Consider the following 23,260-nt stretch of genomic DNA (forward strand, 5'->3'; position numbering starts at 1 on the left):
ACGAAACTGTTCTCCGCGTATTAACAAGTTATTAACGAGAAACACGGATCGATCAGAGAGAGCGAGGTACAGCAGTTGAATAGCGTCGCGACAGAGTTCAATAAGAGATTGGTCGCAAGAGGCGGTGCACCGGCGTTACTCGCTCTCTCATTGGTCCGCATTTGTCGCTAACATTCCGTTAACAAAGCCGCGGACAATATTATCGCGGAGAAGAAAATCACGCTTGCAATCGCCTCGAAAATCTTTCCTTTCAAAGGAGCGCGACATTTTTTTCCAACACCCGTTATATTCCGATTAAAATTCGATTTCTACTCTCGCCGTTGTCGCGTTTGTTGATCGAAACCAATATCCGATAGAGGTAGGGTTAAGTTAGAGAGATAAAATCAAGAAAAAAAAAAAAAAAAAAAAAAACGAAACAGTGTGTCCGAAACATGATCGTTTGACATGGCTTTGCTTCTAGCCGACTTTTGTCACACGGACCAGAAGGAAGGTAACGATTAATCGAACGATTGAAATCACAATTTACGAAGCAACCGCTCGTTTTCCCTCGTTTCTGTCGGAGCTTCTTTCCTTGGCGGGATATCGTTTCTTCTCGACGTTCCTCGCCGACGAGACCTTCACCTATCATGATTTCTCGGTCACTTCCTCGGTTTTTGGTTCGCTTCAGTAGCGCTGCTTCTCTAGTATTTCACTTCTATTGATTTTGCTTTCCATCTAACGCCGCGCTTCGCGTTTCGTCGGGAAATCGAGTCATTGAATAATTACATTGCCGCCGGTATTTATAAGACCGCTTCTCGGTCTTTTTTATTGTATCGCATATCTGGTAAAAACGTAATCGATATTTTTATTAACAATTCTGAAAGATATAATCATTAGAATCCTTTTGCGAACTCAGCTTTCGTCTTTTTATAACAAAACATATGGAAAATTTTGTAAATATATTTGTGTGCTTGGAAATTTTCTATTAGCAATGTTGCAAATGTTAGAATGTATTTATGCGAGAAAATAATTCATAACGAAAGAATTTAGATAAGACCGCTTCTCTTTCTTTTTTTATTGTATTATTTACGTTACACGGGATATTAACTGGTACATTTTAATGTCGCATAACTGGTAAAAACGTAATCGATACTTTTTATTAACAATGCTGAAAGATATAATCATTAGAATCCTTTTGCGAACTCAGCTTTCGTTTTTTTATAACAAAACATATGGAAAATTTTGTAAATGTATTCGAGTGCTTGGAAATTTTCTATTAGCAATGTTGCAAATGTTAGAATCTATTTATGCGAGAAAATAATACGTAACGAAAGAATTTAGATGGAAAGCAGTCACCGAAAACATTTAACCATTCAGTTATTTCTTTTCTTTCGATGTCATTGTAACCTCACACTTGATTAGGCGCATGTATTAACGCCTTATTAATTCTGTGTTTCTAGTGGTGGGACGAGGTCATGGACATATTTGACGGGGTACGCATTTTTTCATATACATACTCGTAATTATTGTATATTACTCTATACTCCGCTGTAATTCTCTGTCCTGTCTTATACTCCTTTCCTCCACCTTTCTAGAAATTAGTCTATAATTAAATCTAAGAATTAATATTTGGTTTGCTCGCGACAAAGAAACGGTGGAAAAAGAATTTCGATCCTTTGAATCGTATTTATAGGACCAATATTATAGAGAATTATAGAGAACCAATATTATTATAGAGAACAGATAGATAATTAACAAAAATCGAATTCCTTAATCGAGATGTTGGATATTGAGAATCGCATTGAAACATTCGTGAAAAATGAAAACATAAATTATTGATAATTTTACGTTATCGCAATTTCTCGATAGTTTAACGCTAAATAGCATTGACGTTTTTACACTTGGAGTAGAAAAAATATGAAACAATATAACTTTACATCGTACTACAAACCCGTCAATTCAAATTAAATAAGAAAAATTACAGAAACTCGGGAAAGATTGAAAATATCATTGAATAACAATTCCGGTATCATTTCCATCATTAGTGCAATCATCGTTGCTGCAATTATGCTATAGCGTTTTAACATGTGTCGATATTTTGTGCGATTAATCGAATCACGCATGCCGACAGACCTTGGATGCCGGACAAACAGTCGCCTCTGTGCGCTTAATAATAGTAAAAATGTTAATAAGACATCGCGAATACTGTTTATCCGAGTACAACGACGTCTATTCAGGATTGCAGAAATTAAATCACTACCAGCAATACGTGCAAGCTTCATTCTAATTTATGTTACCACGTTATGCACTAGACACGGAAATATAAATATAACTATACCCATAATTTGTTATCAATTCTCTGGAAATTAAAGCAGACAATTTTGATTTCAGTCCAGTGATTACTATCAAAACATAAAATATTGAAAATATATTCATACAGTAATTTTCAATGTACTATTATAGCAATAGCTGCTTTATATTTCAATTGTTATGTGAATAATTGTAACGTAAATCAGAATGAAATGAAAATTTCGAAGCTATTACAGTTCAACATCCTATAGTATTTAATACTATTTAATACTGCTAGAAAAGATTACTTCAACATTCCGTCAACATTGTCGTTAATTGAAACGTCAAGTATCACACTGGTGCCGACAGTAATATATTTCAGTGATCTACTATACGGTGCTCATCCTCTTCGATATCCACCAATCAAAGAATTTTTAATTGGTCTGCTGAACATTATCGATTACCTATTAATCCAACGTTTCTCCTGGCTTTTTATGAAAGCATTTCTCTCGCTTTACTCTGAGCTCCCTATTATAAAAGTTATCTCTTTCGTTTCTCGATATGATTTTGCTAATTGTATAAAATCCAATTCGAATCACAAGATTTTGCAGATCTTTGCCGATATTTTCAAACTAGAATCAGAGAAAATTCCTCTTTTGTCAACCAGAAGAAGATTACTCGTTATAAAAACGTAAATAAAAATGCAATTACATCTTGTTATAAATTAACAATATTCTTGTATAAATTACCATTCTATTCCCTTTTTTAATAATATATAGTAATATATGAAATAATATAATTTTTATATAGTAATATATAAAATAATAGTAATATATAAAATAATATAATTTTTATATAACAATATATAAAATAATAATAATATAGAAAAATATGCCACGAACGCGCAGAGATCCGCGATAATCGACCGAAATTATTCGATCCCGTTTCCCGATGGTTTTAAACAGTGGAACTTAACGAACCGCCGGTCCGTGTAAAAAGTTGATTACTATACCCACTCGGGGCAAAGAAAGAAATCGTCCGGGTTAATGGAGGAGAGCTCTCGCGCCGCGGTTGCAGACCGTATTTCGTTTCAAACCTCAAAAGGCGAACGCTTTAAAGACCTCGTAGGCGGTGAAACGTAAAACCATTCCAGTCCTTGCCAATCTTTTCGAGATATGTTTTCGAATGTACCTCCTTTGAAACGAGCACGACCTCTTTGCCGAGGACCTAATCAAAATGGCCAGCGCGAAATGAAGTTTAACCGTCGTCGGAAGCTGTGAAATTACGTGAAAACCTTTGGAATGCATTTGCAAGCTTTCAAGTAGAATATAAATAATTTTAATAGTAGAATATTTAAATGTATATAATAGAATATCTATGGAATTGTTTCTTAATTTTCTGAATCGTTTAATAAACCAAGGTTACATATTTCGTTTGATCTTTCTTTGAAGATTTAATTTTAATAATTACGTAACTGTACCAGTGAATTGCGGCGAGTAAAATATTTGTTCACAATTTGGAGTTTTTTTAATAGTTTATCGCGAACGAAAAAATAAGCTGCAGAAAATTATAACTTTTAGACATTTATAATAAAAATGGTGAGATAGAAAACTGTGAAGTCAATGAATAAATTTGAGAACATTGTTACATTGTTATCTATTAATTTGTATAGTATATTCAGTATATAAATATAGTATATTTAGGAGCGCCACTCCATCACAGCTTAATCGAGTGATAATACAACGTTATAATCCAAGAAGATTGTTGACGAAAGTTCTCAGAAACGCATTTTTCATTAGCATAAAAATGAGCAGTATACCAAGTATACCAACTTCGCTACAAGAGCTTTGTTTCCCTCTCCATTATTCATAAATCATTAACGTCTCTAAAGAAGCATATTATTTTCGTATACATAATGCAATACTTAAAGATTTACATTGTATCGTGATTCTATTTTTTTACTTTTTCATTCATATACCATGTGACACATTCTATACCATGTGACGTAACATCATCTTGTGATCTTCGACGAAGATATTCGCAATGTTGGCGAAATGTTGACAGAATATTATAAACTCAACAATGGTAGGAATTGAAGGAACTGTTTCATACCCTTAAAAAAAAGAATGGAATTAGTTGAACAAAGTATACACAATTCTATAATACGCGGTTTTCCCAAGTACACTGATTATCCAAGGGAGATATGGATCACGTGTGCATTAAAAGACGAATCAAGCGGACAGTGTGTAGAGATTGCTATAACGACTCCTGTTGCGGTTAGGATACAGGTCCCTAACAGTTTCTAATTTCTGTTTGGGTAGCCGCTGCGGTCAGCATTCCTGTAACAGCACGACTCATTGATCATGAGAGGTTTTATTTTGTTTTTACGTTAAATCAGTATACGTATCAGTAAGACGGTTGAGTAGTAGAACACCTTCTCTAAGTATCTACAAGTAAAATACCTTGAGTTTCAATCTCTGTATACAGATCTGATGAAAATGTGGCCCTCTTTCATTCGTTCACTTTATCGATCCTTTAACCTATGACTTCGTGATTAAATCAATCGTAAACGTATAATACCTCTTAATGATTCGTCGTACTAATGTGGCATTGTCATTTTCGTAGCTGCTTTCTTCGTCGCTCGCTCGTGTGCGCCGTGTTTCAACGCGCAGCTTTCAGCCCTCTATAATGCTATTATTCGGAACAAAATGTATATAAAGGGAAAAGATACTGAAAAATATATATAACCGGAGTTGGAAGAACAGCAACGTCAAAATACTGAAATTATTTGGTTGGAAATAGAAAAGGTTCCCGTTCTGATATCAATTTTTTAAGTACCTGGGTATTTGCACCGACTGTTCCGCAAATAAATGACGCGCATATTTTAATAGTATTTTTATAGTAACCCCTTACCGTACTATTTTCTTCGTAGTCACAAGGATGAGAGCTTTTTCTACTATAATAATATATTAATAATATATGTTAATAATATAAATAATATATTGAGAAAATATATTAATAATATATATAATATATTAAGAAAAATATTTACTACGTTTATCTACATTTACTTAAATGGTTAAATACCAATTGCTGCAATATCTGCTTTAAAAGAACGAAATAGTATTTACACTTAACAAGATATTAATAGAGAAACTTCTATGAGGAGCCAGACTCGTCCAAATACGGAAAGGGGTTAAATGCCTCTAAAAAGGGGTTTCGGCCATTTTCCTTACGAATTAATCACATTTCCCGCTTTGGTGTAAGGTAGCAGCTAAATTATTACTATTTCACGGGTCAGAATTTCAAATACGCTATTATAGAGGGTTAGCGTCCCGCGACTAGTTGCAAAATTATTATTGCCAAGGTGGATGATCAGAGTTGACGACCGCGTCGACGCTGGTAGTAGTAAGAGCGCGATCCATTTCGAGGTATTGTACACGTATTGTGATCGATGTCCGTGTGTTTGTGTGCGTGTCTTTGCTGTTTGCGTATCTTGTGCACCTACAACGTGTCGATCCGTGGTCTTGTGGACGACGACTACCCACGCTCAACCGACACCCTTAACAACCGGGCAGTGGTTGAACGAGAATGGACATCCTCAGGGTACGGAGTTGGAGGAGCTTCGGAACGGGCAGCTGATCTATCGCGGTCTCAGAGACAATGTAAGGGTACTAGCGGTCAGCAGCTCGAAAGCCCTCGAGGTCGTCCCGAAATCTCGTCGAACCGTCGAGGAATCCTCCCACGCCGGTCTCCGTCATGCTAAACCCCAAACGAGACAGTGGTCGAGCAACACGGTGTTGCTCGACCATTCGAGGAAACTGAATCTCGATCGAAAGAACGAAACCGGCAAGGACGATCCTTGGAAAGATCGGATCCAGCGACCTCTTGATCGGGCTGCCGACTGCAGCTGGCACGCCGGCATGCTGGACGGAAGATCAAAGAGCTTCGTGCTACCGGATCGTTGCTTGCACCGATCGAGCTCGCCGATCCACGACAGATCGGCGACACTACAAGCTACTACCGGCGACGAGCAGTACCGTCATCCTCACCATCATCACCACCACCACCATCACCATCATCACCATCGCGTCTCGCCTACTTCTTCTTCTTCCACGTCTTCTTCTATTTCTAGCAACAATCATATCATGATACCGTCGCCGTTAACGACGAAATCTTCTCTTCTTACTGGACACGCTTCACGGGTTAGAGGCTACAATCATCATCAAGAGTAGTGTGCACGATGATGTTGTTCCCTCTATCGTTCTGTTCTGATTCGTATACAGGGAACTTCTGTCCACGCTTTCATGATACTCCAATCACAAATTCAATTGTAATTCGTTTTATCTTAATCTTCTCAAGTCGTTCGAGGTTCGGTTTATAATGATTTAGCTTCGAAATTCTCGATAATGACAAATTATATGACGTCGAATCGTAACAAACAAATTTCATTTCTAACCATCGAGTTCAATGTTAAAACACAGAGCGCGTAACGAACTTGTGTTTAAATTGAAAAATTATATAAAAGATAAATTGAAATTTTGAAAAATTATATGATAAATTGAAATTTTGAAATATTGTGAGTGATTCATTGTGATCGTCATTTTTGCTATTTCTAATGTACTTCCTTCAGAATAATTTCATTGTACACGTAGTTGTTATATAATTTAGAAAGTATCATTTTGATTTTATGGTATCATTTTATCGGTGACAAAAAGTTTAATTTATTTAAAAGATATAGAAATACGAGGGCTGATCGAAATAATTTTCTAAGCAATATAATTAGAGCAAACTGTTAGCAAATGACGATTGAGTTGTATAAATGGAAATCGATGTAACTTTAATTTAACTTTAATTTAATTTAACAACATTCTATTAACAAATGACGATTTTTACCAATTTTAGACTTCGTCTTAGCAATCGATGGTTAGAAACAATTTGAATACATCGCCGAGCATTAACAGAAGTACCGTATAAATAGCAAAAATCATTATCGTTTTTTCGCACAACAAAAGAATCTCTGGAATGAAATCTTCGACAGAACTTTCCAGTAAAAATCTAACGTATCGTCTTGTTTCTTCTTTTCTGCTTTGGTTTCTTCGTCGTTTCCCTCTTCTCTGTCCGACGTGGTATATTTCGATTTCTGTAGTGTTCGTCCTTTCTCTTCTCGCTGTCGATGTTTACACACGGAAACTCTCTCGTTCTGTTTCTCTCTTCTGTCTCTCTTCTTCTGTGTCAGCCATATTACCCAAACTGCATTTCATTTGCTCTTTCGTTGTCACTCTCAAAGCTTAGCATTAGCCGAATGTCGCATGTTTTATGGATAAACTATCGATTATTCGTTGTCCACTGAAAATTCTCTTCTTCTTTTAAATACATACATATATACATACATATATATATCCACTGTTGTATTGGTTCCACTCGAAAGCATGATCCACACACGGCGCAGCTAAAAAGCCTGTCCGAGATTTGTCGAATAATTTCGTTTCTCTCTCTTTTGTTTCCAGCCGTTCGATCAACGTGACAATCGTCCAGCGAAACCGTACATGACACAGTGAGTGATCACGATGCTTGTTTCAATAGTTCTCTTTATTTACCCGAGATCAGACGATGACAAATGATTTCTTAAATCTCTCGCGTTTTCCAATATTCAATTCCCATTGAGATAACCGAGTTTTTTCGAATCGATGCAAATTATTTCTCAAATTGTAGTTAAAATAGTTATCCGTGTGATTCGTTTTCTGTATCATTAAGTGTGATAGTAACATCAATGAAAATATATATATAAGAACATATTAAAATTTATACAATAATATTTAACTGTATTCAATTTTATTTTGCTTGAAAATATCTTTAGAAGTATATTAAACACGTTTATTCAAATCATACTTGTACCCATTATTTAATGTAGTACATAATATAATACATACAAAATTACATTTATATCAATACTTAATCAATTCGTATCAATGCTTAAAATGCTATCTTTTGAAGTAATAATTTAACAAATAGTACAGAAAATCATATTTATATTACTTACACTTAAAATTGCTTATAATATTGTCGTAATAATGTAACCGCGAAATTAAATAAGAGCTAATCTGCTAAAATTGTAAAAAATAAATGATATATTAAAATTTTAAAAATAAATCATGTATTAAAAATTAAAAAATAAATGATGTATTAATATTGTAAAAAAAATGATGATATAAGAAAATTTGCTTGTAGTGCTCTCAAAGAGTCCGGCTACGAAAGCGACTCGACGCTTGTGTTTCGCCGAAAAGAGGATCTCAATCCCCTCAGTCAATTCGAGCAGAGATTGGCTTACAAGACCGTGCAGAGTGGCGGAGACGTTCCTCTCCATGGACTGCGGAAACCAGCCCCGGAACGACCAAAGGGTGAGCGAAAATCCTGGCTGCGAATGATTGTTTATTCGAAATCTTTTTTACTTTTCTTTTCAAGAATTTCTCAAGCAAAAGTCTTCTATTTCTATTATTGGTGTTGTTTCGATCTTACGCAAAGAGGCATGTGTGCATAGAAAGGATTGCTCGTAAAAGTTGCTCGTCTTCTCGCCTTATATTTATTGTCGTTTTTATGTGTGAGTACTAACTTTGTGGTCGGAGTTCGACGAATCTGTGCATGGACATTGTGTCGTATTATAAAACTATTTCTGCGCGCAGGCGGCGCACTGCTTAACGCGACATGCGCCGATTTTTGTTGGAACTCGTGTTGTCGGGAATTATTAAAAATTTTATAAAACAATGTTGCTGCACTTGGCGCTTTGTGTTTCTTAATTATCACCGGACGGTTTTTATGCACCTTTCGAAAAATTACTGCATCGGGAATAAAATTGTTATATGTATATATTATACAATATATGTATATTAATCAAAAACTGTTCATTGAGATTAATTGTAGTATTTTTGTCGCGTGTAATAACAATGTATATGCGTGCTAATAATTCTTTCGATGCGTTGTAGAAGGTAAATGAATAAAGGCATATTAATAAATAAGTAAACGAAAAATAAGTTCTGGGACTACTATCTCAAAATTATAAATAAATAACTTAGTGAACAGGAACTAGGGTTGCTATTTCTATCGCTTCGCGTACATATTAAATATAAAATAAATCCGTCGTAGAAGTTTCATCAAAATCGGTGCATGCAGTTTAAGTGATGGCCCCTCGACAGAGTGAAAAGTTAATATTTTTCGTGTCTCTAACAGAGCGAGTCAAATCGTAGACAGAAACATTCTCCGTCACCGCTTGCAATCTCAGCTAGTCCAGCTTCCATTTTTCGACGCATTTATATTTTCAATCTTACAAAGTTCACGTACACAGCAGCACCACTCGCCTCGGTATCTATTGATATTGGTGTGTCCCAAAGTTTTTGATTCCGCTTAAATCTTCTAAATACGATGCACCAGCAGCTACCACCACCACCACCAAGAGGAGCAAATTCTGATTCGAATCTTCACGCTGCGTCGGACGAAAGTCGGCATCCACTAACTTTGAAAGTCAAGGAGTATCTTTTGGTGAGAGGGTTCCCCGCCTCCCCCCGTTCGCGCGATCCTACGAAATTGAAAACTTTGTCCACAGACAACACGGGCGTCGAATATTTTCCCGTTTCGGCGACGCTGACGCGTATACGCGTACACCGGAAATCGGCGACCACCGCGACGAACACGATCAAACGGACCTCCGTGCTGCAGAGCTCGACGAGAAAAATGAATGGCTGCCGAGCTTCGTCGAGACCGCCGTCCCCGCCTCGAAGGCAATCCTCCCGAAACAACAAGACTCTGAAGATGTACGCGAAGCAACAACTCAAAGACGCGTGTCAATCCCTGAAGTCCAGGCACAAGCAGTGCTTCTCCGCCGACAAGGTGTCCAACGTTTCCTCGAGTTTGGACAGGTGTAAACGGAGCAGTCGAGAGACCGTGCACAGTCCCACTTTCAGCAGTCCGGCGTCGAAGTTTGTCGGAGCGAAGAAGTCCGAAGTCTGCTCGAAGAACGACAGCGCCAGGACGCGTTTGTCGAGCAGGAGGCTGGTCAAATTTGGAGAATCGGGCGAGAAGGTTCCTCCGGTCGGTCGAAATTTGGCTACCAATAGTGCGAGGAACGCGTACGACAAAGCATCGAAGACAGTGCCGTTGGCCAGGTGTCAGAAGACCGTTAAGAAAACGATCGAGACGCCCTCGACTACGAAGTCGTCGACAGTATCGCCGTCGAAGCCACCGTCGGCGGTCTTGATAGACCTCAAGAGGTCTCGGCCGGTGATCAGGCAGACCCCTAAATTTGTCTCGAGCAGAGAGTGCTTGCGTTCTGTAACGTCGTCGTCCTCCGAAACAATCAGCGAAGCGAGCAAACGGAAGAGACCGCTCGAGAGACCCCAAACGATCGTCAGATCAGCCGTGCGCAAGCCCGAGACGATTCAAGTGTGCCCGAACAAGAAAAAGCTTGAAACGAAGAAGAAGAAGGATAAAAAGTTAACGAATTTGGAAGCGGACAGCCTAAAGAAAGAGAATATCGAAAACATGGAGCCCAATATAAGGCGGAGCGTGACAAAAGACAGGTTCTTCCAGAATCTGTTCCTCAGGTCGATCCCTCCGACAGAAGCGGTTGCTAGAAGATCTATGGTTCAGGAACGTGCCAGGATCTACCAGGAGAATACCAAGGAGACTTACAGATCGGAACCGACACTGAAACCTCTGAGCATTTATCTGAATAACAAGCGTTCGGTATCGAACTCGAGGTTCAAGAATTGGGACAGTAGCTCCTCCATCGGCAAGCTCGACGACTTCGGATCGTCTACTAATTTGAGAAATCCGAGTCCGGATCCGGTGAAGATCAAGGAGAGGAGCTTGAGCGAGCCGCCGTTGAAGTCGCCGGAGTCCGACGAATCCTCCTCGGTGATCAGATCGGCCGCCTGCAGACGTCTCCGTAGCTTGAAGCACGACAAACCCGAGGTGCCCAGAGCGAGGAGCGCGGAAGGCTACCAGGAAAGATCGACGTTGGGATCGAGCTCGTCGCTGACAAGGAGCACGATGAGTTTGTCGCCGGCTGATCGCGAAGATTATCATCAGTACATCCTAGGATTGTTGCACGAGAGGAAGAAGTCGGAGAGATACAAAGAGCTGCACGACTTCTACTCCAGCCTGGAACGACTCGGTGAACTGGAGAGGACGTTCTCTTCCAGCGACTTGGCAAGAATGAAGAGCGAGGACGTCATAGATTACGATCGCTGGAAAAAGGTTCGGTCGCACGAGAAGGCCGAGATCGAGATGAACAAGTTGTATGGAAAACTGAAAGCTGTTCAAAGAGACAAGGACTTGTTGTTTAGCACCAAAGACTTGGACAAGTTGAAATGGAAAGGTGACTGGGGTCTGAAGTTCAAGGAACGCTCCGTGGAAGATATATTGCAGAAATTGAAGAAGTTGCAAACCGATGACTCGGAGTCATCGAGGAAGAGGGAAGGTCTGGACTCGTACAAGCCCCTCTGGAGGGGCAGATCGGTGATCAACGTAGCTAGCACGATGCAGCAGAAGGCGAACGACGAGCAGAGGAGCAAGTTGGACCATTTGCAGAGGAATCTTGGAGGCAGCAACAAATTCTGGAGCAGCTTGTCCATAGAGCAGGTGGCCACCTTGAAGAAGCAACTAAACGAAATCTATGGCAGCGATCAACAAAAAGCTGCGCCTAGTAAGGCGGATCAGGACGTCCCCGATGCGCCGGATCCTCTTTTAAAATACGAAATCGTGGTACCGGACCACGGTTCTCGAAATGAAGCGAACGGACTGCACGTGCGCTGTCATTCGATGATCGCGTCCGATCCAGGCCCGAGCGATCGAAAGTCGTCTTCCAGTTGCCCGGAGTCGCGAAGAATTCCGGAAGAGCTGCGGGGCACTGCAGCAAGCCAAGTCATGAGCGAGTCAGAGAAGAGGAGACTTTCGGTTACCCTTGGAAAGGAAGTCTTGGACAGAGTGTCCCAAAGAAGGCTCTCAGTGGCGTTGACTCCCAAGGAGACTCGAGGTAACGTGGCCTCTATATTGGCTACCCAAAAGGTGCCTAAGGAGTCTAGCTCGCCCAGCGTGCTGAACACGTCCCCTAGAAGTTGTTATTCTCTGGAAGCTGAAGGTTCCTCGAAATCGAAGAACGACTTCCTCTTGGTCCTGACGCCTAACAATAGAAGCCCGGCTGATAGGCAACGAGTAGAGAACGTCCTGGAGGAATGGTCGAAGAAGCCGCCCTTGTTAGCGATCACGTTGCCTCAGAACAACGGTCAAGCGAAGGCAGCCAACTCGAGCAGCGAGCTGGACAGCACTACGGGAAGCTCCGAGACCTCCGTGAAGACCGTGATCCACAAGCCAATCGCGCCGGAAGATGTTCCGAGGAAGATCGAGTTTTTCGAAAACGCGAAAACGGACGCCGGTCCGCGAAGAGCGAAGCCAGCCAGACTGTCCTCGTCCCAGAGCTTCGCCGATCTGAAAGAGTTGTTCGGCGAGATCGAGTCGGCCAGGTTTGCAACGTTGCCCGGGAAGAGGACAGGAAGCAAAACGGGAGAGCTGAATGCCGTCACGCGACAGTTTCATTGCCCACGAGACCGTGAACGTGACAGGCCACGCAGCGTCAGTCCGTACCGTGCTGCCACGCGGTCCAATTCGTCCTGCAGCCTCGAGAGCGTCTACCAACGATGCTACTCGCCGGATCCGGGCAAGTATTGGCGGGCCTACCAGAAGCTGATCAAGAACGGAACCGTGAAGAAGCTCCGCGTGAAGTTCGAGAGCGCCGAGGACGTCTCTAGCGGCAAGGTTCAGCCGCCGAAGAGGTTCCGCAGCGATCCGGAATTGGCGCGGAGTCTGCTGAACAAAGCGGATCAGTGTAGAACGTCGAGGACACGCGAGTTGACGGACGTGGCTTGGCTGAGACGGAAGTACGAAACGAAGAGAAGCCGAAGAGGCGAGTCGCCGCCTATTCCACGCGTCCCGCTGAAGAAAGAAGACTTGTCGATGCCTCACATCGATGTGATCAGCAAGACCGCCGAGCTGAAGGACACGCTGGGTCCGCAAACCGTTATAAATGGCCTGGTCAGGAAAGCGGAGACGGAAGAGCTGGAGGCGAGGAAGCCGGTCGGTCGCATGAGGAAGAAGTTCGAGGAGTTCGGTCAGAAGACTTCGCTCCTCGGCGAGATGTTCACCTCGTCGCCGGACGTGCACGAGCTGAGGGACATTGCTCCTTATCTGGCTGGCCGTTGGGTGGCGCACAGGTACCCCAGTCGAAAAGATAACATGCGGTCGCTATCGTCGCCGCCCGATCTTGCCGGCAGACAATCCCCCTCGCCGAACAGTGCTCGCTCGACCGTCAAGAAGACAGAGATCAATGAGGAGAAGAAGCTGGGCAGACTGCGCACTCCTACGGCCAAGGAGCCGCCGAGTCAACAGTTCGATCCCGACAAGCACAGGCCTAGGTTTAGGTACCAACCTCCTCCGCCGTCGTCCTCCAGCCCCCTGCGCCAGAAGCACAGCTGGTGCTCGCCGATTCCAATCTACACCGCTCGACCCACTGTTACTTTCGAAGGTCTGAATGGAAGATCGCAAACGGTAGCTTCCGGAATGCGTTGATAGCCGCGAATCACGCCAACGCATTTCCCCCTTCTTCCTATCCCCGTGTTTTCCACACAGTTTCATTCATCGCAACGTTCTCGCTCCTCGCTCGCTTCGTCTGTCAGAAGCAAGGAGCCAGGTGTCACGATTATTCCGCAATTAGAACGGTTCACCGTTAACGGATTAACATTGAATCCGCTTTTGGTCACTCCTGTGCAACAGAGTTCGTATAGAACGGAGCAACCTAGTTATACACATTCGATTGTTTTCCCCCGCGCCAAGCTGGGCATTTGAAATTCTACGTGACGCAGATGCTAACAATTCAGGACACGCAGTCGCAGAAGTGCAAAATTGAAAAGATTCAAATTCCAGTTGATAAATTTGCGGAAGTTTCATTGTCTTCGACGCCTCTTGGTGATTCGTAAGAGGATACTTTCGAGCAAACGAAGTTTCAAGATTGCGTTTCTTTTTCGGACGAGAGATCCACACTTTGAGATACCGATATCGATCGATGCCGAGCGATAGAGTTTCCTTCATTAACCATTCAATTTTTGATCCCGGTGTTCACAGTAATTTCTCTACGGCAAGTGATTTTCCGTTCGTTTTCTTCATCGTAGCGCGGCTAATTATTATTTTCGTTTTTTTTCTCTCTCCCGGCTATAGAGTACTCGAACGCACCCCCGCCGCCACCAAAATCTCAACATCACAGAGACGACTGCCAAGGTAACGCTACATGCTGATCATCATTTTTTTTTTTTTTAAATAGTTTTATTCATTAACAATGCATTTAAGAGAGAGAGAGAGAGAGAGAGTTTAATATACTCCGACAATTAATTAGCCATTGAACGTGTTCATCGAGTGTCAATGTTAACCGTTTAAACAAATAATTCATTCAAACGGTTTATATGTTGTTTATCCGTACGTTAACGAACAACGTTCAATCGAGACGCTTTCACGAGCCTTGCATAGCTTGTAACTTCTGTTCATTTCGCATCACTCGAGTTATTTTGGAGAAGTGTAACTGCTGTTGGATGAAACAGAGCATGAAATTTGCTCGTTATGCATGACATAAGATGCCATCTTTTATGTTGTGGGAGGGGGAGTAACGAGGAGGAATTGTTTTGCAGTGAATGAAGCATGATCCCCCCGAGATACGAAGCATTTTGTATTCGGCTATTTGTTATGGAAAAATCAAAAAAAAGTAACACAATGGCATACATACAGGTGACTGAATCGATCCCACGATGCGCACGATAAAACGTTAACACCTGCGGAGCATAATATTCTATAGCGCATAACTGGAACTGTTTCCCATATTTTTGAACACGGGAGTGAATATTAATCTTAGCGTCCTATAAAAATTAACACGTGTCTTGAAGTTTTGATTCCAGGAAAAATTATTGCAACTAAACATTGATTTGACGAGCATTCTTATTTATTTTTAACGTTGTTATATATCTCACAGTATTAATAATTTCACGTTTATTTCGAGAAAGGGTTCTCAGTATTTTCATTATTTTTGCGAATTTTGAAGAACATAAATCGATAATCGAAAAGCGTTTATTTCAGTTTAGACGGCATATCGGATAATCAATATGAATTCTTCTCGATTATCATCGATAATTTTGTTCATATTATCTCGTTCATGAAATGTTCGCAGCTCGTATCAATGTAAATTTTATTATAAAATTTTTGCAATCCCAGTTACATGTATGTAACAATGTGCATGCTTGAGACCGTATAAACTCCTTTTATTAATCGTTATTTTCTTAATTTCAATACTAGTGAAAATAACGTAATTTGGATATCCATTGTAAGTATAGTCATTAGCATCGAGAATTTCTGCTTAATACGTTTCCGTAACAACACGGTTTAGATCGATATCAACATGCCGTAACAATGCCTTCGATTCGTCGCATACTTTGCACGTACCCGAGATAATTAAGCCGCCAGAGGTATTTCGCTATTACAATAATCAGATTACCGTCGGTCTTAAGATAAAACAATTTCTCCTACATACGATGGAAGAAATTTTGTGTTTAAAATATTTTTGTCAATTCTTACTTCTTATACTCTATCGACAGATGTGCCCATAATTATGAAAGTGCATTAGTTTAACCGCTGATCCTGGCACTAAACTAACCACCATTTAACACAAATTTCTAATTCAAATTTACATTTAATTTATTAATTATAATTTTTACTTTTTCTATAATAAACTATTTCAGTATTATTATTTATCAAAAAAATATTTGAAAAAAATCTAATTGATTTTAAATCTATAATTAAAATTTTATGAACCAATGGTTCATTATTGACGATATCGTAAAAGTTACATTGAATAAATTTAGTCTAGAATAATGTGATGTTAAATAACTGATAAACTCATTTTTTTTTTTAATTTTGACCTAGACCACTTTCATAATTATGAGCAGAAATAACGTAAATGACAGCATCTCCCAAGCCACATAGAAACAAGAGAATCGAGCGACCTTGTTTGCAGACGAAATAGATAACAAGTTCTTCGTACATACACATGCGAGACGCTGTCAAGGTTAATTCGTGTAAACGAAACCTTGACAAATCTTGAACTCTAAATATAACTGTGCCCGTCATTGAAATCATCGACGTCCAAAAAGCAGTGAGTCACGTTATGATATCGATTGTGTACCAACTTATCTAATCTCCGCTGATAAACGATAACGCGTTTGTTACTCAGCTATACATTTCTTCGAGATACAGCATTTTGCACAACTGGATAAGGAGCACGCGAACTGTTGTACTTCCTTCTGCGAAATTTCAAACATAAGCTAATTGAAATTACAAATAAATAGGTCTGTAATAGTATTCTAATTGGATATTTAAGTCTTTTGGAGGAATTAAACGAGAGCAGAATCTAATCATAATATAGCATTAATCTTAAACTGTTGTTATTGACGGACTCGGCTTATCGATGCTTTTGCTATATCGTTCAATATTTGTCTGCGGATTTTCTCAAGCATTTATGGCACTTTCAAATGCGTATAATATAAGATAAAGTCTATCTTGTTTTTAGCATAAGAAATTATTTTCTTACGAGAGTAGAAGTTTGTAACAAAGATTGTTTTATATATGGATCGAACGTTTCAGAACCAATTTGCGGTTTGAAATAGTTATTGTCTATTTTTATTTTGAATAAAATTTTCCTGGGCTCTAGAAGGTTGAAACTATAGAAATTCTATAGAAAACTATAGACAACTGTAGAAATTCATAAGAAATTCGTGGATAAATTTCTGAAATTAACGCTTCATCGACCGCTGGCCTATAAATTGTCTATTTCCCCCGATCGGTTGCCATAGTAACAATTAATTTGTTATCTATTATTGAGATAAACGTGTTATATTGTACTACAAGCTTCAATATTATTATATAAATATTTAAATATCATCTTTCGCGATTAATAAGATAAATAACATTTTTACGACCTTATGACCTAATGCATCGGAATAAAAATAAGAAAAAGTCTAAATAAATAAACGATTCGTTCCTATAAAACAACACACGGTCAATAGTGCTTGACACGAAAGTTAGAAGCTAGACAGAGCGTCGCGTAGTAGCGGGACGACCTTCCAGTCGCGAACCGAGATGAAATTATGACATAAGACCGTGTCAGACCAAATTGCTCCAGTTGAATTGACGCGAGCGTCGCGTCGGCGGACGAATAGAAATTCGAGCGTTCTCAGCAAAAATAGAGATCCATCGAGTGGTGGAGTCGCGTGGAAAGTGGAGGGGGGGAGAGGCGCGAATCGGCTCTCGTTTCCACGGGCGAAGAAGAACCGTTTGTTTGTGACTGGCGAGTTCAACGTGCACACACGGCGATAACTTTTATCAACCGATCATCGCGGCTAGACGCGTTTCCAGTGGCTACGCTTTTCCCCGGTCGCGCCTCGTATCATTTCGCCCGCCGGTGAATCGCGATTTAGTCGCGAGCCGACGCGCCGAACCGTACGACCGCCGCCGTCCAGAAATCGTTCGGGATCTTCTTCGCCAAGTTTCCGCGAGCCGGACTCGCGAAACGAGATACGCGGTTCGCCTCAGTGTATCGAAAGTAGTGGAAAAGTGAAAAACAGTGGAAGCATCGAGTCCCGCGTAGTGAAGTCTGTGGTAACGGGTTACAGTTCATGTGTTCGTCGAGCGATCGCATTATTATACTTATACGCGAATGTCAAATGATTTCGTTCGTATAATATTTAGTCATCCGCATAAATTTTTCAATGAACGCTCTGTCACGAGTCTATGCATAATACTTACGTCAGCTCCCGTTGTCCTAAGTTTATCTACACGTCACCGTGTTATTTCGGTTGTACATTCGACTGGTTTTCCTTAATACTTCGAACGGAAGCATACATACGTACGAGCGTGAATTAATGCGAAACTGGTATCATACTTGCAAATCCGCGTAACCACCGAGATTATAGTCCGTGACAAATAAGTCATCGTGTTGCAAGAATTCTTGAATGGCTTTAATCATTTTATTATTGCGATCGAGATTAGACCTTGCGAAACGCTAATGAATAATGTCGGTACAATAGCATCTTCTATTTGTTGTTGCAGAAATACAGAACTTGCGAGACAAAGAAAAGTTGGAAAAGATATTTTCATTTGTTGTACGAAGGATGTTTCATTTGTGTCGATCATTTTTTAGAATACTCGAGGTTGAAATTTTTTAGTAGATGATTCAGTCTGTGATAAAACGTAGCGAATGGTGAAAAGAGAGAATCAACTTTTTGTGTCATTTTTTAACACGTTCTTAATGATGGAATTTAAAAATATTGCTATTAAGGAAATTTAATTTAATAAGATAAATACTACGTTTATTTCTCATGTTTTCTCGGGCTTGTATTAGATGCTCATATTATAACAATGTATAAATGAATATTACCATGCAATACGTTGAATTTATATTTCGTAGATCGACAATAATTAGATGACCTTAAAAATAGTATACTAAAAACATTTTAAATGTAATTTCAATATAATATTTTCGAATTAAATTGTAATACCAACTTCTGAACAATTTAATCTCAACAACAAAATTTTCATTACTAAATTCAATTAAACCTTAAACTTGAAATAAAATTATTTTCTTATAATCGATTATTATAATTATAATCTTATAATCGATGCAGACAATTTCTTATTTTTCACGATAATCCGCACACGAACTCTTTCGTCCGACTAATACAAATAACTGTTAAATACAGTTTAATAATCTCTAACATAAAACCGTAGAATTACGAACAATAATCGTGGGATTTGACGGAGGATACCGCGGAACCCTTTCCGGCGGTGAAACTTCGCGCGACCAGTTCCTTTCGATCAAGTGCAGAGTTAATTGCGTGATAATCAACGATAGGGAATAGAAAGTCTGTTTTGGTTGAGCAACCGGTGGCCAGGTTTTTCTTAATTAATATCCTTAATTGCACAATGGAAGCAGCGGCGTTAATAACAAGTAATAATTGATAGAATCGCCGGCCTTTTGTATCGCTAATTAATACCTTCGCGTAAAGCTTGAAAAGCTCGAAGAAAATTCACTTCTTCGCGATGACGATCAGCGATTGTTATTAAATTAAATTCGAAGCAGAAATCGAATTTTAATGGTCACGTAAACATCTTGTAATCGGTCACGTGTCGTTAAAAGTTCTTTCAATAATCAGCCATTTACAAACTAAACGTTTCGATGTACAATCAATTAAATCAAATTACTTGATTTTTTATTTTTTATTGGAAATTTTTCTGTCACTTTTTTCCCCCCGGAATATTATTATATCAGATGACCGAACGATACGCTCTTTCAATCGGGAATTAGAAAATATTCCTTTTTCTACTTTACGACATCCTGCCTGCGGATGATTGTGCAAATTTCGATTTTGCCGGTTGTGCCAGAATCGCCGCTATAGTTTCTCTTTAGAAATTTAACTCGTCGATCAAGAAATCCATGGAAGTTACTCGAATAATCCGTTTTTCATGTTCTCGTAATTCTGATTTCAAAATAATGTCTGCACACGTTGTTAATTAATATCTAGCGAAACCACTTGAGCAAAACGACTGAAAATTTAACGCACACGCGGAACGTCGTTAATCTGTATTTTGGTAAAATTACGTTAAATTATTATTGTTGAACGATGGATAATCTTTGCTCGTAAATGTATAAATTATCCATGTTTTGATAACGGTGGTTGAAATTAAGCGTAGTTACCGCAACGGGAACACAATCACATTGTTACTTGCACGGGGGGGGGGGGGGGGAAAACCCCCCCCCCCCCCCTGAGAAAGGTGTAAAGCTGCACGCTCATAACCGGCATTCTATTCAAATTAGTAGTCACATCCCGGCGTCGCGGCGTGGAATTGTTTGTTCACGTGGAAGAGAGCCGCACTTTTTTTTTTCTCTATCGCGCAACGATTTCACCTACTCTAATGATCCACTTCTTTTTACGCGGAATCCGTGTAACACATTATTCGAATGGTTCTCATGGAGCAACGCAAGGAAGAGTATTGATTCGAGGAAGAATTTCTTCTTGGGATTTTCGTGCGTGTTCACGTGAAATTTCTTCCTTGTACGGATCCTTCCTAACGCGCGAGAGAAATCGATTCATCTCCGTGTACCTTTTGCTAGTTGATCGCAGGATTTTCTCAATTTTGGAATAATTATCGACAATTATAGCTGCTGCACTGAATATTTTCAATTGTTTTCACGAGATCAGTATCAATTAACCCTTTGCACTCGGTTGTCCCCTCTCAGGGGACATCGTGATTCTAGTATATGACGTAAACGTTAAAGTTTATTAGCGATTTGCAACTATTTCTCGATTGCTACAAATTCATATAAATAAAATATTATTATAACAACGTCCACGATGACGTCGAGTGCGAAAGGTTAAACCAAGTAAACTACAAACCTTGTTGATTAATAAATATAATCCGTCGCCTGATTAATGCGACGAGCAGTTAACAATCTAGGAAATTGACAGATTGAACAATTTTTGAACATATCAGCAAGGGAACGGTATTATAGAAAATTTGTTTAAACGTATTAAAAATATCTTATAAATAGACTACAGGTTTTTTGCATTTATTAGCAGAATTTAAGAATATTTTTGCATCGCTTTTGATTTATTAAAACTGTAAAAAAGGAAAAGTTGAAATACGTAGTTTCTGTTTTGTTTAGAAACGATGGAGAACAAAAGCAAAGAACAAAGGATAGAAAAAGAATAATGAAAATCTTGCCACTGTTTGTAGATATTCATTTGTCAATTATGTAATTATTTTGCAAATGATCAAGATAAATAGAGCATCCTTTAGATTTTACACGTTCCATTAATATAAATATAATGTTCACTGTAATCCTTATTTATGCAGCGAAATAACATAACCGTGAAGTCGATTAAAGAAACTCTTTTGTTATATAATAGGTTGAAGAAAAACAGATGAATTATATTCTCGTTTCTCGTTGCTTGGACGAGAAAAAGAAAACGTAGAGACTTTCGAGTCTACGAAAACGCGAATGCCGCGGATTGCAAACTTCCGGCAGCTTCGAGCCTCTTGTCAGACAAGATCTTCGCGCGCTGCGCAACCACCGTGACGCCCGTTACCATCTTTCAAAACAGATTTTCGGTGTAACAAATAATGCTTAACCGTGGAATTGGCAAAACTCGCGGCGCTAGCAGAAAACGTCGAATTCATCTAAAGCTTTCTATTTTTGGAATTCTTAATTATTTCGTGCTCACATAAATATTTTATTTTACAGTGAAAATCAGAATTGAGAAAATGCTATAAATTATTTAAAAACTGGTCTGAATCACTTGAATCTTTTTGTAAATAATAGTTCACTGTACAGTGACTGAAATACTATTCAAAATTATTCGACCTTGTCCTTCTCTGACATTGTTCTAACCTGTTATACCCTATTTCTATCAAATCAATACTCAAAGGTGCTGCCAGTAGTTCAACTTCAAAAGTTTCGCTATAGTTCAGATACGTTATCAGTCTGATTGGAATCTTATCAACGGAACGTAAATATTTTAAACATTTGTGTGATTCTTTAAACACTTTAAATGCACATTTTTTAATAGAATTTTATAATGAAATTGTAAATAGAAAATCTTTTTTCCGTTGCAATATTATTATTATTCTTCTATTATTAATATTACAAGATATTTCACCTTTTATTTTTCGTATTTATATGCAAGTGTTAACGCCCGATATGTATAAATATTTCTGATCTGATTCGCAAAGACGAATTACGTATAGAATATTCATCGACAGTTTAGCAAAAATTAATTGCCCCCTTTCATAAAAAAAAGAAGGTAGCAATAAATCGCAATAAATTTATGCAACTGATTAAGAATAACAGTGGATCACACGGTGCTCCCGATATACATAACGTATACATCGTCGTAAATATTAATAATCCGCGGTGAATTTTTAAACAGTTTTCTTAACAATCAATTTAGCGCATCTTCATAATCCACTACGGAAACAGTGCATCAAACGCAGTCTAATAAAGGTAGATGTACACGAAACGACATAACACCGTGGAAATGCAATAATGATCTACTGCTTTCATTAATACTACGCTAATTGCGTCCACTTGGTGGAAAGAAATTACGATCGAAACGTGGATCTGACGTTTGTACGACATTACTGTGACGAGCTAAAGAATATTACATTTCTTTAAACATTACTGTAAACTAAAATTTGCAAATTCAGATATCGTGTATTCATAAAAATTTTAAATTAATAATTTCATGGAATTAATATCTTATCTTGACTTTCGTAAATATTTTGCAAATTTAAATATCGTGATTCATAAAAATATTAAATTAATAATTTAATTAATTTTAATAATTTAAAATTGAAGATTAGTGTAAACTGTGGCTGAATTTATTTAGACCATTGCATCTATATTTTAACGCTAACACTACCAGACCAGTTAGAATAATCGTTTATTTATTAAAATTGTTATTCAAGCGCCATACAGGTTGCCCCGTTTAAAGCAATCTATTAAATTATTTCTTAAGCTATAGTTCGTTTCAAAAAACGTCATTTTGAAAATTACATTTAGAACCCTTTTTGAAACGAACTATAGTTTAGGAGATAATCAAACGGTATACCCTGTATTATAATTGAAATCCTACAAAGTTTCGATAAATCTTGACAAGCTTTCTAACAATTACAGGACTGAATTTATTTAACAATTTCATTCCAACAATTTTTAAATAAACAAATATGAAAACGATCCCTTCGATCGTAGGTTTAGCGTTAAAATAAAGACAATGAAAAACCCTTTGCCACAGTCACTGTCGTTCCATTCCACCCGTTCGCTTTCCCAACAGTGCTTCCGCGCGAAACG

General features: G+C 38.9%; 1 protein-coding gene across 9 annotated transcripts in view; it reads left to right on the forward strand.

Moving 5' to 3' along the window:
- Nucleotides 1–23,260, forward strand: part of Cap (Cbl-associated protein) — a 99,454-nt gene that overhangs the window by 64,518 nt on the left and 11,676 nt on the right. For 5 of the 9 annotated variants that reach the window (XM_078190579.1, XM_078190587.1, XM_078190584.1 and 2 more), the window contains 6 exons: nucleotides 1,440–1,472; nucleotides 5,847–5,933; nucleotides 7,779–7,825; nucleotides 8,500–8,669; nucleotides 9,869–13,843; nucleotides 14,533–14,592. In XM_078190579.1, the coding sequence (XP_078046705.1) occupies nucleotides 1,440–1,472; nucleotides 5,847–5,933; nucleotides 7,779–7,825; nucleotides 8,500–8,669; nucleotides 9,869–13,843; nucleotides 14,533–14,592 (4,372 nt within the window). Of the gene's footprint in view, nucleotides 1–460; nucleotides 491–1,439; nucleotides 1,473–5,846; nucleotides 5,934–7,778; nucleotides 7,826–8,499; nucleotides 8,670–9,868; nucleotides 13,844–14,532; nucleotides 14,593–23,260 lie in introns of all 9 variants that reach the window. The other 4 variants (XM_078190580.1, XM_078190585.1, XM_078190581.1 and 1 more) reach the window with 4 other exon arrangements.

This window comes from Augochlora pura, chromosome 9 (genome assembly GCF_028453695.1).
Source record: "Augochlora pura isolate Apur16 chromosome 9, APUR_v2.2.1, whole genome shotgun sequence".
Taxonomy (NCBI): domain Eukaryota; kingdom Metazoa; phylum Arthropoda; class Insecta; order Hymenoptera; family Halictidae; genus Augochlora; species Augochlora pura.